At 28.7% G+C, this 18,043-nt stretch overlaps 1 protein-coding gene across 2 annotated transcripts in view; it reads right to left on the bottom strand.

Moving 5' to 3' along the window:
* LOC107448165 (TRAF3-interacting protein 1) overlaps window positions 1–18,043 on the bottom strand; it is a 36,301-nt gene that overhangs the window by 9,488 nt on the left and 8,770 nt on the right. The window contains exons 7-13 of one of the 2 annotated variants that reach the window (XM_043044106.3): window positions 15,887–15,931; window positions 15,491–15,572; window positions 15,386–15,409; window positions 12,537–12,630; window positions 11,409–11,513; window positions 1,693–1,816; window positions 383–425 (exon numbers count right to left, since the gene is read on the bottom strand). In XM_043044106.3, the coding sequence (XP_042900040.1) occupies window positions 383–425; window positions 1,693–1,816; window positions 11,409–11,513; window positions 12,537–12,630; window positions 15,386–15,409; window positions 15,491–15,572; window positions 15,887–15,931 (517 nt within the window). The remainder of the gene's footprint in view (window positions 1–382; window positions 426–1,692; window positions 1,817–11,408; window positions 11,514–12,536; window positions 12,631–15,385; window positions 15,410–15,490; window positions 15,573–15,886; window positions 15,932–18,043) is intronic. The other variant, XM_043044107.3, reaches the window with a different exon arrangement.

Genomic DNA, 18,043 nt, shown 5'->3' with positions numbered 1-18,043 from the left:
CAGCAAAAATTTGTTTACCTTACAATTTAACATTGTTTTCGACCATTAAATGAAATAATAAATATTTACTTATTATTATTAATTGCATAAAATTATCTTTGGATAAATGGACTTTATAATTACACACAAAAATATTTCAATTCGCTAAAAATGTTTGAGGTCACCCACCCCGAACCATTAAGATTTAGTTCTAGAAAGTGAAGATTCGATCAGTAGAGCAAAAGTTATTCAGGGTGGTCAGTTTATTTTTTGGGTACAAAAAATTTTCATGTTTTTTTCAACACTTACCAATTAAAAATAAAAGAGCAGTAAAGGGTAATCAATAAAACAAATAAGATATAAAGGACTGTTTGCTAATGTACAGAAATATATTTGTACATACCTTTATCTTCATCTGGTGTAACAGCTGATGTAGTATTGGATGTCTAAGAAGAAGAAAAATAAGATATCATCAGTTATTGAGAGATAGTTTATGACTGGTACTAATCAAATACAACTCAGCTGTTAAAAATATCATGTAATTTTGCGAATACAGATTTCTGAAAAAATTCTATTTTTATTCACATAACTGAGATTTTAATAACATTAAATGTATGCGGAAAGGCCGGGATAGCCTGGTCGGTAGGGTGCTGGGCCCATATCCAAGAGGTCGTGGGTTCGATGCTCGCCGGCCGAAGACTCCCCGTGTAGTAAATGGTGACTGATGCACGTTAAATCTGTCAGGTCTCAAAGTCCTCCATGTTCCCATAACAAATCAATACCTCTGGGGGATCCAGGAGTTTCCTTGTCTTCTGGATTGGTTCAAAATTACAAGGCTACGGAGTTGAACATTAGTAGTTGTAAACCCATGAAATTGGGTCGGCTGTTCAACGACGGTTATAAAATAAAATAAAATGTATGCGGAAAAAAAAATTACCAAGAAAGCTTATCTTAATCTGAGCATTTGTAATTCTTCACCATTTAATACTACTGTATATTTCTGAATATAAGACGAAAACTTTTAGAAAATTTTCAGAACTAAAAGTTGTGAAATCAGCTTGTAACAGGATTCCTCAACTTTAAAAAAATCCAGGAGGACATCTATTACAAAAATACATCTGGTTTCCCAGTAAATATTGCAAAATATACAAAACATAAAATAACAAAGGAAAACGGGATGCCTAAATATAAAATTTGAAAGAGAAAGACTTAAAAAGACAATTTGAAAGAAATAATATTATCTTTTAATCTTCTAGCTAAGCTATGTTTAGGTGAATGACAATACACAAGCAAAAATCCAATACATTCTGCATCAGAATCAGATTCTCGGTAAAGTTTCGCAAATTTCAGATTTTCCAGGTAAAAAAATATTATTTAATGAGGACGGGAACATTACAGCTTGACTGAAATGTGAAATTTTTTAAAACAAATAATTGAAATAGATGTTAGAATTATTTAATTCAAATCTCAATAACTGATTACTGTTACTGACAATTTTAAGACTGGTTATTTTCTAGGTATGATAAAGGAATATTGCAGGTTTTTGTAAAAAATTGCAACTCTCCCTGATTTTTGGAGTTAAATTAAAATTCCTTGACAATTCCAGGTTAACCCCCGTTCTCCCTGAGTCGTGGGTACCCTATCTTTCTTTAACTTTATGAGGGTTTTCCTCAAATTTTCCAAATGGAAATTGAATATCGAGAATGACTGTACCTGTACTTCTAAAAGTTCTTGAGGCTCTGTTTCCATAACAATAAAATTATCTTCATCTTCATCTGACTGTTGACCTTGGTCTAAAATTACATTTTCAACAGGTTTTGCTGTAGCTGGACGGAGGCTGAAATATATAACAAATACTTTTACTGAAACACAGTAAATAAATACATGGATACATATTTTTAAAGAATATTTAACATTATAAATAAAAATGGAATAAGATTTAGTTCTGATACAAAATATTGCCATTAAAATGTACTGTTCTGAAAGTAAAAATCATTTCTACAATGACAAGTATTGTGGATACAAGCTTTAAAACCAGCACACAAATAACTAAACAAAAAATTGCAAATTTTCAACATTTAGATCAGACAATTTATGTAAAAAAAAAAAAAAAAAAAAATCAATCAAATCATTAAAAGAATAAGAATAAAAAAATTTTTCGGTTTAGTTTTTTAATAAAAATAATTTTTTTTAAAATAAACATTAATAGCAAAATAGCATTTTTAAGCACACTTAAAATTGAAAAAGAAACAAAAATAACTTCAAATTTTTTCTTAAAATAATGCAAAGATAAAATAAAGATAGCATAAATTTGTAAATAGCAGTTATTGGACATCTTTTGCAAATTTGGTTTTTACTATGAAAATGAATTTGTACGAAAGATTCTTTTATGGTTCAGTACACATAACACACAAAAAAGGGAGAATAAAATTTGACTAATCCACTAAAAATAAAACAGAGATACTTAAATATGTTAAAATTGTGTTTCCAAAAAATACTTCATAAGGATTTACTTTTTTTAAAAAACCTTATTTTTTGATATGTTTACTTCAGTTTAGGGAAAAAAGTAATCATTTTTTTAATAATTTTTTCACACCTTTAATCATTTTTTAAAAATATTATAACAGCTTGAGAAACACAAAAATATGTTATTGTAATGACTGGATATTCTTTCAACAAAGTAACAATGTTAAAGTAAGTACTCTACAATATTTCACAAATGTAATTTAAAATTTAAAAGATTAAAGTGTAGTATTATAATTTATAGTTTAAACAAACTTAAAACTTCTGTATCAAAATGTAGTGAGAAAAAGTAACAAAGACAAATTATAAGTCTGATCAGATTTTTAGTAAAAAGCACTGTTTTTGTCAAACTGTGGGTCCCTTTTTTGTGAAAAATATTAATATTTGTCTTTTAAGATGTTTTAGGATTTTAATTGTAAGCAGAGATCTGTTTAGAATTTGGGTCTGCTAACGGACACTTCACAAAATATCTTTTCATAAAAACGGACGCTTCACAAAATATTTTAACTTAAAAACGGATCCTCACAAAATGATTTTTCTTTTAATCGGACCCTTCACAAATTGGTTTATCTTCATCATTGTTTTATTAATTGAATAAATCCTTCCCAGGGCAGAAAACAAGAAAGATGGATGTAAACGAATTAAGTTTCGTTTTCGGCAGACGATTCTTCCATTATTCGTCTGAAATAAATATTCTGCGTTCATCAGTATAGGCTAAGTACCAAATATTTGTATGTTGCATCTCTAATTTAGAAGCAGCAACTGCTGTTCATTTTAGAAAATTAAAATTTTTCATTATAATTTTACAGTGTTGAGCATAATCTTGTATCTATTTACAATTTAAAACCCCCTTGAAAAAGTTTTTTGCAATATCCGGACCCTGGTTGAAAGAATGTGAGTAATTTTTTCACAATTTCACAAAAACAGGACCTTTCACAAAATGTCTGGACAGACAGCAATGCCTGGTAAGCGAATATAGAATTATTATGCTTTGCCCAATAAAACTATAACAGAAAAAGTAAAAAAATAAAATAAAAAAAATCTTTTAATATTTTTAAAAATAAAGACTAACTGCTACAGTACTATATTTGATATTTTTATTTGGATTCAAATTTACCCTTATTATTAAATTTACCTTTACACTTGTGCCTGATTAATTAAAATCGTAAAATTTCATTAAAACTAAATAATTCTGCAATGCATATATTTAATGAATTTATGTACATCGATCACATGCGCAAATTCATTTAAAAATAATTAAAAAAAACATAAAAATAATTAAAAAAAACTCCTCTACAAAAGAGCAGATTTAATGCATTGTTTAAGGCAAAATAATCAGTCATAAAGTCATTTAAATCCATTTACAAATAGTTAATTATGAAGATTAATAATTATAAGTTTGATAATTACAAGTTTGTGAAGGGTTAATTTTTTAAAGGGAAGAATTTTTACTGATATCCATTTTTAGAGAAAATTATTTTGTGAAAGATCTGTTAATGGATCCCAAATCTATATATATAAAAGAAAGTCGTGTTAGTTACTTCACTTATAACTCAAGAACGGCTGAACCGATTTAGCTGAAAATTGGCAGGGAGGTAGTTTAGAGCCAGGAGAAGGACATAGGATACTTTTTATCCCGTGCGATAAACCGTTCCAGCGATATCAGTGAAAGTCGAAATGGAATTTTCTGATTGGTTAAAAGCTAGCCATTGTTTTAAATTTTGCTATAAACGATTCAATTTTCAAATATCTTGAAGATAACAACAGTGATATTTTCTATCTTATAACTCTATTCATTTAGAAAAGTAAATTAAAGTAAATTGCATATACTTTAATTTTTAATTCGCGCTTTTCTTTATGTCAGGTGAGCACAAGCAAGTAAAATCAACGAGAATAGATTTCTTAATTGTTGGTCATATCACGGATTCAGTACTGTGAAAACTGTTTAATAAATATAAAGACAAAAGCAAATTTCATTCAAATTGCACGTTTTCAGAAATATTTATATTTAGTACGTAATTTTAGGTTAGCAAAATTAAATATACTTTTCGAAGATTTCAGTGCTGTGACAGTTGTCATTTGAAAACTATTAGTTTGTTTGTTTATTTATGCAAAGTTTTCGAATTCATCCATTTTATTTCTTTCATTTATAAAATAGATTTTTGTTTTAAATCTTATAATTTTCATATTTCTTATTCATCTCATTTTTATTGCTCTTTTTATTATTTAAAATATGTATGTGATATTTCGATTTAGCAAATTTGCGACCACTGCCAACTTTTACATTTCTTTTTCGTTGTCAGAAAGAATATTTGCAAAAATATGCCGCCTAAGCAAATCGCTCTTAGTCGGTCGACATCTCAAGCGCGCAAAAAGAGAACTACCCGTGTTTCAGAAACATCGGAGCAACGGGAAAAAGACTTGAAACTAATCGAGAACAGAATGCTTTTGCCCGTTCCTTAGAAACGTCTGAGCAACAGGAAAGAAGACTGTCAACAAATCAACTACGAACTACACAAGCCCGTTCGTCGGAAACATCAAAGCAACGGGAAGCAAGAATGAAAACCGACCGAGAACGCATTTCGCTATTCAGACGCTGCCAATACTCTGATTTGAATTTCAGTGCATTTCACTATGATCCGACAACAAACTATAGTCTTCCCCCAAGTGTCATCATCGGAGAAATATATCAATTATGTATGTTTTGTAATGCTCTCAAATTTAAAAATGAAACAGCTGAAATTTGCTGTTCTAGAAGCATACAGAAACTACAAGATTTTACGTCGCCTGCCGAGACATTATCAACCTTCGTATCAGGTCAAACAAACCAATCGAAACATTTTTTGGCGCATATACGCCGGTACAATTCGTGTTTCTAAATGACTTTATTCGGTGCTACACGTATCCTGAACGAGAATTACATCCCAATATTCAAAGTGCAAGGCCAAATTTATCATCGTGCAAGGATCACTTCTTTCAATGCCTAACGCAGATCATAAATTTCTACAAATTTATTTCATGGATAACACAAATGATCAAGTCAATCAACGTTGTCAGGTAAACAATGGCACTAAACGAAAAATTGTTACCGTATTACAAAAATTTTTCGATCAACATAATCAGTTAATTAGGCTGTTCACAATTGCCCTAGACTAAATGTCATCCGATATTTACAAAGTTGTTATTAGAGCTGAAAAAACACCTGTAGGCCACCACAAAGAAAAATACAATGCGCCAACATTGGATGAAGTGGCTATTGTTATAGTTGGCGAAGAATTTACCTCCCGCGATACAGTTTTTCATCGCAGAAATCGTGACGTTCAAAGAGTTCTCAGAAACGTATCGATCATATGATGCATTGCAATATCCTATTTTATTTTGGTGAGGAGAGGAGGGATATTATTTTAACATAAAATTAAGAAGTCCGCAAACAGGCGAGAAAACCAATAAGAAAGCAAGTGCAATAAGTTTTTATGCATATAGATTAATGATTGCCAAAACGCTGATAATCATACTTTAAAATGTCGACAATTAGTTCATCAATACATTGTCGATATGTATGCGAAAATTGAAACTGAACGCCTACTGTATATTAAATTAAATCAAACCAAATTACGTTCAGAAGAATGCATTCATTTACGGGATGCAATAATTAATGATGGTAACGTTAATCCTAATGATGTGGGGAAAATGATTATATTGCCGACTACATTTGCAGGGAGAAAAACTTGGACTCCCTGCAAATGTAGTATTCATACATGTCTGAGTATTCATACATGTGCCTTGGACTCCAAGGCACATGTATGAATACTCACAGGATGCAATGACATATGTTCTCGCATATGGGCTCCTAGATTTATTTATTACATTTACGTGCAATTCTGCTTGGGTTGAAATTAGAGATATTTTGTTACCAGGACAATCATCATCGGATCGTCATGATATTACAGCACGTGTGTTCAAACAAAAATGATAATCTTTACTTGATTTCATTGTGAAGCGTCATGTTTTTAGAGAGACACGGTGTTGGGTGTACTCTATTGAATGGCAAAAACGAGGATTGCCTCAGGCACACATTCTAATTTGGCTTATTGAAAAAAAACCACCTTCTAAAACTGATCAGATATCAGCAGAAATTCTTGATGTCACCATAGATCCAGTCTTATTTCAGATCATTGTCCAAAATATGTTTCATGCTCCGTGTGCATCACCATACATGTCTGTTTGAAAATGCACTAATGATATCCTAGAGAATTAACTGCTTTTTTTCACCATTAAATAAAATTTGCATTTCAAATCATAATCGCAAATGTCATTTACACACTTAAATACAAAATTCAAATTCAAATTGAAAGCGTTGCAACGCACGCAGGGTACAGCTAGTTTCTCATAAATAAACCTTTGATAGTATGTACAGTCAGCAAAAAAAAAAAGATATCACCCTGAATAACTTTTGTTCTAATGATCGGATTTTCACGATCTAAGTGTCAATCTTAATGGTTCCCGGGGGTGACCTCAAATATGCTAATTAATTAGTGCTAATTATTAATTAAGTTACGAAATCAGACACAAAAACGTACTTTCTCTGAATAAACATGTATTTTTTTTTACATATTTGGATTCCTGACCTTCAAAATATAGGGGGTAGCCGCAATCTGGGAAATGCGGTCCCCATAGTTTGGTCAGGAGAGCGATCCAAAGTTCGTACCCCTTAATGTTAATTTCGCTTTTTGCGTTTTCAGTCATATTTTCAAAACTAATGGAGCAATTCAAAAAAAAATTGCACCCACTCATAAAACTCATTTACCCAAAGATAATTTCATGAAAAAAATAATTTTTAATATTTATTTATTATTTTTTATTATTTAATTAAAGTGAGGATGAAAAAATATTGAATTATAAGGTATGAATTTTTTTATACCATAATAATCTACATATTTTTCAATAGAAAAATCTAAAGTTTCAACTGTTTTTATTTATTAGAATCTGAAAAAATTAAAATTAATTATTTTTAAAAAAATAATTTGGCGACAATAAAAAAATGATTAAATAGGGCGATTAATATTAAAATGTGATAAACTTGCGAGGAACTTGACTTCGCGCGCGTAGTGTAAAATTTCATTCATATTTTTTTCGCTAATAATCGTTTGCTAATCTTTTTATTTTTATTTCTTTCAAACTATAAAATACGATGTTTCTTTTTAGTCATTTAATAATTTATTTGTAATTCAGTAAAGAAATTATGAATAAAACATTTTGAATAAAAAACACTTTATTCAACGAATGTCTAGTTTTATAAAGGCGTGCATCTGATAGAATATGATTATGCACCAGATTGTGCTTACTTAATGTGATTATTTTTTAATTTTTGATTTTCTTTTTCAATAACTGATACAATTTCAATAATATACATACGTATGCATAGATTTGGAATAATATATTTATCAATTTCTTGAATATATATTTTATAAATATTAATACGAATGCGTAGTCAACATTTTTAATCATCTTAAAACTTCGCCCGGTGGCTGAGCGGTAGCGCTTCGCGCTGTCGTTCCTCGGGCCGGGCAAGGCTGACTCAGCCCCTTCATCCCTTCAGTGGGTCGATAAATAAATACCAAGCATGATTGGGAACTAAACACTGGGGGTTCCGCGTTCGGCTGACCACCTGACCGGAACATCTGCTCCTGCACCCCAGAGCCCTAGGTCCAGAAAACTGAGGTGGGCACAGTAGGCCTTGGCCCTCCATGGGCTGTCGTGCAGCTGAGTTTAGAGTAGAGTTTTTTAAAACTTCTTTACATCTTATATATCGCCTTAATCTTAAAATAAATTTGTAAATTACCTGTCTGTGCGTGTTTCGCAGAATTATATTTCTAACTTTTTTATTGAATTTTAATGCAATTTTTTTTAAATTCTATTATGTATATTTTTTTCCAATAATATACTAATCAATCATTTAAGTACTTTAATTTATGTTTTTCTTTAAAATGAAATTACTTTTTAAATTATTGCTAAGTTCTTATTGAAAGAAAACTTAGAATTATTGCCAGCTATCTGAGAATTAAATCTTGTTAAGAAATTAAAAATATTCTACTGATCACACACAATATCATTCGAAGCAGAACAGCTGACTATTTACTAAAAATACTATTGTTTACGAAAAATGAAGATAAATTATTAATTTTATTTTTTTTATTGCTTCTTATTTATTCGAGTAATGAAAAGTAAATGCGTATGTGCGCACAGGGGAAAAATTTAACAGATTGTTTTGTTTTTTAAATGAACAAAAAACTATGGGCATGCAATTTTAATTCAACATTCAAAGTTAATCTTGTGCGCTAACCCTTTTAAGTTACCCTTTTGTCTTAAAAAGTTGAAAATATTTTCTTTAAAAGTTGTTTGTATGATTTCTCAACTTTTGCACAGTTCAAAAAAATATTGCTATATCAGGAAAATGTTCGATATGCCTTGTTTTGTTAAACAACTACTAAAATAAAAAATTGTAAAAAGATTTGAAAAACGTGCTATTTTTAGAATCATCATCTCAAAAATTGTTCTTTTACTCCATTTGACTTTTTTCTTCTTAAATAACTTATAATCATAGTTTTAACACACGTTTTGAAGAAATTATGTATACAAATTTCTCCTAATATTTCGTAATAAAAAAACAAAAATATTAATGATTTATTCTGGCAAATCTGTGGCTAAAATTATGTGCGAAACAGGCAATTCATGTTTCTTTCTCCTTTCTATTTTTTTCTCTTAAATAAATATTAATTTTTTAAATTTATTAATTGTTAACTTCTTTAAATTATCCAGTATAATAAATATTTCCTTGCTCACATCCATTTTCGGGCCCATCCTTGGTAACTAACAAATCAAACGCACTACAACACTGCAGTAAGAACGCACTTTAATACAAAACCTCTCTATTTAAGCTTTTAGCTCAATTTCCGCTTTTGGTTTCATATTTTGTAATGTGGCTATCTTTTCCGAAAATATTTTAAATCATTCTTTAAAAATTTCACGTTCATGTAATAAGTTCATTTGAATTCGCAGCTCGCTTTATAGATTTCGTTTCATGTTTTATTCTGTTTCTTCTTTATACTTAATTTTCTGATTTCGCTTGATATTTTTACTTATTGTGTTCCATTACATTTGTAATTTTTTTGTAAAATTTTTTTGAGTGCTTCTCAAACTATTGCATTGATATATTTTACTTTGGCTATATTGATACAATAATAGAAAGTGCTATTCTTTTGCTGATATAATCGTGTAAGCTGATGAAAAGATTATATCTTTTATTTTCCGGATATTTTTAGAAATTTTTTTCCTTTTTTCGGAATTTTTTTTTTTCCGGTTTCTTGCAGTTTTATTTTTTATTATTATTTTTCTTCCCCCCTTTTTTTATTGTTCTGTAATTTTTCCCAAGTTTTTTCTACATTTTGAACTTATTTACTTATTTTATGAGTTCTATTTACTTGCAGCTTATGCGCAATAAATAAAACTTATTATTTTTCGTAATTTTCTTCGTGTTTTTTTTTGTTTTTATTTATTATGATATATATATATATATATATATATATATATATATATATATATATATATATATATATATATATATATATATATATATATATATATCAAAATGCTTTTAAAATGCCATATAACATTTATTAAGTTTTACAATTTTATCGAAAATAAATACCGTGATTTCTATAAAATTTTGCGATTATGCATCAGAATAGCTATCTTTTTTCAGGTCCACCTTTGCTTGATCGCTTTTTTTCTTCCTTTCCTAAGAAACTCGAAGTGAGGGGCAAAAGCATTTAACCCTACAACTCTTCATAAATTTATGATAACTTATGAAAATTTGGTTTTAATTCAAAACTGTCATACAAATTACATTAAAACAGCTTTAAAAAAATAAATAATGTCAGATAAAAATTCAAAGATTCTGTAATCTTGGAGAATCAAAAATAATTTATTAATTTATTTAAATTTCCTTTTTAAAGGAGATTTAAAAAAAAAAAAAAAAAAAAAAAAAAAAAAAAAAAAAAAGCCCAGAAAGCAACGCGAAAAATTCTTTTAGTTGCTTAGCAACGAGAAGCACTATCTTTTCCCATCTTGTCATTCATTCAGTTTCTTTATGGTTGTTATAAATTATTTCCCCTTCTATGGCGAGGTAATTTGGCATATTTTCAAACCATCGCCAGATATATAAATCCTTATTGCCACCTAATTTACAACCCATTTTTTTCGAAATTTTGTCTACCCCCCCTATTTTGAAGGTCAGGAATCCAAATATGTAAAAAAAAATACATATTTATTCAGAGAAAGTACGTTTTTGTGTCTGATTTCGTAACTTAATTAATAGTTAGCACTAATTAATTAGCATATTTGAGGTCACCCCCGGGAACCATTAAGATTGACACTTAGATCGTGAAAATCCGATCATTAGAACAAAAGTTATTCAGGGTGATATCTTTTTTTTTTTGCGGACTGTACCCATATATGTTTATAATGTTAAAAAAATATATATAACATAATACTAGTCTGTGATTGATACAAACAATGAGATTGATACAAACATTCTTTTGTCGCTTCTTTCTATTTTTGGTCATACTACAATAATCCTTTTAACTTTTTTTAAAAAAAATATTTTAAATCACACATAGAGAATTTTCTTTTTAAAAGAAAACAAATCAGTTTTTTGTAGCAAACTAAAATATTTTATTTCATGCACCACTTTTGCAATAGATGACAAACCAGTTATAACAGCTGCAAATGTTAAATATGAATTAAATCTGTCTCCTACCCCCTTTTTTTTAGAAAAACAAAGACTATTAATTAAATTAGGAATTCTAAACCAACATTTTTAAAAAATAATCAAAACAAAATATTACCTCGGTTCCTCACTTTCAACAACATTTCGGACTCTTATTCTAGGAGGAGCAGGTCGAGAACTGGACGGTCTAGCTGATGGAGGCCTGGCTGAAGGTGGTCTAAAGCTTTAAATAGTTAAAACTGAATTAAAATTTTAAAATCAGCATATAAATTGAAAGAAATTTTTATTTATTTAATACAGTAAAATCTCGATACAACAAAATTTTGGGGACCAAATAAATATATTGTTTTAAGAGAGATATATTGTTATATCGAGAGCCTACATACTTTGGGGATACCATAAGATTTCTTTTTAAATTTTAATGTTATATATGTATTAACTATAAATATATTTATATATTATGCAAAAAATTAATTTGCTGAAAGTTAATTGCACTTAATTATTAAAAACAATTGAAATAATTTCAGAAAATAAGATAAGACCTGAAAACTGTTTTTATTGAAAATAATCAGATATTTATTTTGTTTATTAATTTTTTTTTGACTGTCAAGTCAACCAACGAAGTATGCATTGAGTCAAAAGCACATAAACAATTTTTGTTTGTGAGTGGTGCTCCCCCCTACCCTCTACAGAAAAAATTCTCTTTTAGGTGTTAATGTGATGATTTGTGACTCATGATCAGCTGTAACAAGAAGGAAATTCAATCATGTAGGAATGTTACATCTGTGACTTCTTAAGAGACAGGGAAGCAATTCTAATAATGTAAGTTCTTGGGGTGGTCAGCCGGGAGTCTTCTCATGTCAGAAAAGATTGAAAAAATGGCAAAAGATGATAAAATACGATTTTTTAACATTATTTGAAAACCAATAATAAATGACGAAAATAAGGTTAACAGTTGGAAAAAAAATCATTTTACATAGTTTTTTACTTCAGAGCATATCGTGATATTGAGAGGAGCATGATATTAATTCAGTTGTTGTATTGGATATCGCTACTACGATATTCCAATACAACAAGCTGTTGTATTGGAATATCGTAGCGAGAGTTCACTGCATTAAAAACAAATCAAAATGACTGATTTCCCTCTTCAGACATTGCAAAATAATAAAAAACATATTTACACCAAGATAATTTTACAATAAAATTTACTGTTAGCAAGTATATTATGTGAAATTAGATAAGATACCTAGGCAACAACATATTTTCAAAGTTTTCAGAGCTACCAATGCCATTCATCATAACAGGTTGGTTGGAGAGATTGGTATTTGAAGGTTCAGTACCTGAAAAGGTCAAAATAAGTTTCAATCAATGAACTTTTATAATAAAATGAAAAAATTCGAAATATAAATACAGTTGGTTGGTTTATTGATGACACACTAAGGACTGGAAAAAAAATCAACAGTTGGAAATATTTTCCTTTATTTATAACTTGCAATATCTTTATCTATAACATCGCCTGAATATTTTTTATTAATCTGGTTTTATTGATTTCCTGCCACGATTCCATATCATTTTCAACCCAAGAAAGATAAATGTAATCACTTTTAGCCTTAATGTTTACTAACTAAACTAAAAGTCTAACTAACTTACTAAAGTAACTAACTAAAGTAGTACAACCAAAAAGTAAATTTCTTAAACAAAAGACAAAAATTTATGTATACAAAACACTCCTACGGCCTGTGATCCCATATGGTAGTGAGTGCTGGACTTTTAACAAAAAAGAGGAGAACAAATTGCTGATTTTTGAGAGAGGGATACTTAGAAAGAAGAATTTTTGGTGCAGTCTTTGAGAATAACAAATGGCGCAGCCTTTACAATCATGAGTTATATAAAAAGTATAAACAACCAGATATAGTTCATGTTATTAAGGCCAATAGTATTCAGAAAAAGGGGTCGTCCACTGACAAGGTGGCTGGACGCAGTTGAGAGGGACCTAAAGACAATAGGATTAACTAACTGGATGGCCATGGCACAGAACAGATTAAGATGGCAAAAACTTATTGGGATGGCCTTGGCCTGTCACAGGCTGTAGAGCCCAAGAAAAAGAATTTTCAAAGTGGAGGTGAATCGGACTGTATTATATCGAATATAACACCTTTACAGAAATTAGAACTTATTAGCTTAATGAATACTTTACCTACTCAGGATCGGAAATTAACATTAATAATTATTAATGTTTCCACCACATTAATTCGCACCTCTGATTTTACAGATGGTTTAGTGGCTTGAGGAAATATTTAAGATCGGATCAGTAGGAATAAATGGTTAATTCGACCTATACTAACTCGTGCTTCGAAGACATGCATAACTGCCAACATTGGAGAAATAAAACAACGCAGATTTTCATAGCGGCACTTTTTAGGCTATGAGTAAGTTTTGATACATCATGCATCATCATGTAAGTCAAAAAGAGAAACTCAAAATTGGAAATAATACAAGCACTTACATTTGGCGAAGAATAAAATATGCATATAAATCTTAATCTGAAGAAGATTTTTTTAAAACATTATTTATAATTACTTAAACTATAAACACTCAAGAAACTGCAGTACTGGCAATAGCGCCATCTGTTGAGGAATAAGAGAAGTATTTTTGCCATCAATGGACATTTTACCGCCAATTTTTAAAAAAATTTCTTTAACAAATACAGAGAAATTTGAGAATATACGGGTAAACAGGAGATCGTAAAATACAGGAGTCTTTGTTAAAAAACAGGAGACTTGGCAGGTATGGATAATGACACAGAAATACTGGCCATTTTTGAAAGGAAAATACTTCGAAACATTCTAAAAGAAACACAAAATAATGGCATTTTAAATCGAAGTACAAGTTCACAATTGTATAAAAGTTACAAGTTACAAAGAACCAGATGTCATAAAAATTAAAAAATTACAGATTAAAAAAGCCAGGACTCCTCATTAGAATGGAAGGAAACAGAAATGCCAAAAGGACATTTATGGCCAAACCATATGGAGTTAGAGGAAGACCAAAACTACAGTAAAATAATCGTAAAACTAATAACTAGAAAAGATGGAAATCTGTTCTTGAGAAGGCCACCACTGAAAAAGAATCAGAATGTTTCCATTGGAAAGGCTAGTGTAAGAAACAACTTTGTGTTTAGTGTAACATCTCATTAGTGCTTTGAAATTTTGTTGCAGTGTATAGATACTGACCACTGAATTAACTTCCTTCCCTAGAATACTAACTACGTTCCTATTATTGAATCCCTGTGATCAAGTCATTGTGATTCTTATAACATCCATCGTCTACCCATTACTATTTTTCATCACTATTTGCTTACTACTCTTTATCTGGAAGTTAATTAATCAGTCAAAATTTCACCAGTACTATTTTATACATATATTGAACAAGTGTCTCATTACACTCATACAATAGAATAGGCAAAATGTATATAACTTTATGCTACATAACATTTCACATAACAACATTTCACAAAACATTTCACAAAAATTTAAAGTTTTTATAAGGGTAAAACAAAGAACAAAACAACTTTGAAATTAAATAATAGATCTATGTTTCGTAGAAAATGTATATTTAAAGCAGGCACATACCTGATATATATAAAAATATTATTTTTGCTTTCATTATTAAATAAAATAATAAAAAAACAATGCATTAAATATAAACAATTGTGCATAACATAAAGAAATTTAGAGTTACAAACTCATTTAAATTATAAAAATTTATTGGAAAAATTAAAATTATTAATATTTCTATAACTTTTACGATTTTAACAAACTAATTACAAGATTTTTTTAAAAATTAAAATAAGGTATAGGAGAAAATGTGTTAAGCCATTAATTTTTAGCAATATATGAAAATGCTACTATTATTCTTTGAATATATTTAATGATAATGACTAAAAATTCAGGACTATTAAATTTAAATCACTTTCAACTTTTCTTTTATTCAAAACTAATTATATATAGAAATGCAATTAAAAAAATTATATAAAAAAATAAATTTAAAGATTTTTTCTTAATTTATTAACAAAGACAAAATCTAAAATTTTACCTTCTGTATCAGCACTGCTTTCAGCTAATTAGGAAAAAATATAAATTAATTATAAAAATAACGATAAAAAGCAAATTAAATTTTTTAAAAAAATTATCTACTTACAGGGTTTTGTTCTTTTACTTCTTGCTGATGGTGGACGGGCACTTCGACTTGAATGAGAGCGATGACTTTTTTCTCGAATAGGCTGACAATCATTAAAATAATTTAGTTAAAAAATAAATAAATGAAAAACACGCTATAACATCAAATTTCTATGACCGTATTTAATTGGTTACAGCTCATCAATATAAGCATATATTATTTTAGCAACATTATCTTTAGGTTTACACTTAATCTGATGATTCTACCACAGTAGTTGAACTAATTAACCTTAAGTATTAAATAGTTTAATAATTAATATGTAATAAGTCAACATTTAATATATTACATGTAACATGTATAAATTATATTAATATGTATAAGTTAAATTAACAAGTTAAATAATAGTTAATTAATCACCTTTTCACTAAGAGAATCTACAAATTCTGATTCCCCAACGTCATCCTAGAAGAGAAAAACACAAGTTAATTTAAATGCTTATAACATTTAACTATAAATTATAATTAATTGCATTCTATTGATGACTCTACAATGCACTTAAGCTTAAAATACAGTGAACTCTTGCTGCTACGACATCCGATACAACAATAACTCCCTCTATTACAATGTTTCGTGGTCCTGGCGAACTTGCATATGAATTAATGATATCCACCTCTCAATATTGCGATATTTTCGGAAGAAATAAACCCCTGCAAAACTCTTTTTTTTCTCCATCAAATGTCAATCTCATTTTCTTTACTTATTATTGGTTTTCAAATGAAGTAAAAAAGCTTATTTTATCACATTTTGCCATTTTTTTTCCAGTCTCTCTTGATAAGAGAAGTCTCACTGCTCATTATGTACTTATCTTATTTCTTTTCACCACAGTGAATGGCTTTTGTATTCAGATTTCAATATCCCATCCTTGATGTACATAGACCAACCCAAGACCTTCCATTCTTAGAATTGCCTCCCTTATCTCTTAAGAAGACACAGATGTAACATTCTTATCAGATTTCATATTAATCCCCTTTATAATTACCACTCTGCAAATTAAATTTTTAGATAATATATAAATAGATTTACAGTTAATACATATATAACATTAAAGTTGAAAAAAAAATAAATTATTGTGTCCCCAAAGTATGTAGGCTCTCGATATAATAACATATCCCTCTACAACAATATAATTATTTGGTCCCCAAAATATTGTTGTAGCGAGGTATTACTGTATATAAATATTAAAATATATGATTTTTTTATATAATATAATCATTGCAAATTATTATGCTAAATAGCATAGAGAGTAGTGCAAATTGTTCCATTAGACAAAAAATACTGAATGGCAGAGAATTATATTTACTAAAAACATTGTGATATTAATTATTTTTAAATAATTTGAAGCAGTAAGACCAGAGATGATTCATATTTGGGTAAGGTTCCCAGAAGAATAACTATAATTGCACCATTAAAGTGATGTTAAACATAAGGAAAGTACAAGTTACCCAATCACAATGGCAGACGAGAAAAGGGAATTAAAAAAGTGCTTTTCTTTTTCATCCAAATGAATGGTATTGAAACATAAACATTTTTGGCAATTATTATTTTAATTTATAATAAAAATTGTGTTCAATTTAAGATTATGCTGAAAACCGCCGATCTACAGTTGCTGCTCTACTCAAGTCTGCAGATAATTAGACGTACGACAGTAAATAACATTGCTAAGTAATATCAATAATGTTATAATTCTGACTATTATTAGAAGCTACAATTCACATAATCGGCAAAAGGCATCACTTTTATATGAAATAGATATATTTTATGCAAAAAATTAGGATTATTTTTAAAGAAAAATATAAAATCCTGTACTTTTTCTGACATTAAAAAAAAAAAGGTTTAAGTGGAATACAAAGAAAAACAGCGTTTTAATTAAAATACAAATATTTAATATAATAATTACAAATAGAAAACAAATTAAGATAAGTAAATTACAAAAAAAAAAAAAAGAAAGAAAAAAAAAAGAAATCTTCCTTGTATTAAAGTAAAATTTCTGCACTTTCTTTTGCGCTTTATTCATGTTTTTTTTTTTTTTTTTTTTTTTTTTTTGCATAGAGTACACCCTATCCTTTTTAGAACTTCCCTAAAAATTTCCCTCAATTCTTTTTCTCAGGAATTAAAAAAACTTGTCCACTTTAAATTATCTTTAAGAATTATATCAATTTTAAAACAAATGATACGTAAAATAAAATTTAATAATTAAAGCAGACAGAATAGTAAATAAAGTCAGGATTAAGCAGCAGTTTCTTTTCCATAGCACTCTTAAAACTACTAATTGTGAAAAGTAAATTTTTTTCTTTTAAATACATTATAAATTTAATATTCTTTTTAAAAGTAAAAAAATCTTAAAAGTTTGCTAGTTACACGGTATCTGCTACATTTTAGATATTCAAATCTATGAATTTTCATGACTTATTCCAAGAATTTTTCATGACTTAATGAAGTTACTATATTCTCCGACAAAAACACAACAATAAATTTAATAATTCTCCTTCATCCGCTCAAGCACGCAGAATCAGT

Source organism: Parasteatoda tepidariorum, chromosome 5 (assembly GCF_982258835.1).
Source record: "Parasteatoda tepidariorum strain Cologne lab strain chromosome 5, Ptep-v5.0, whole genome shotgun sequence".
Classification (NCBI taxonomy): Eukaryota; Metazoa; Arthropoda; class Arachnida; order Araneae; family Theridiidae; genus Parasteatoda; species Parasteatoda tepidariorum.
The sequence above is the reverse complement of the archived record's forward strand: the minus strand, read 5'-3'. Positions and strand labels throughout refer to the sequence as shown.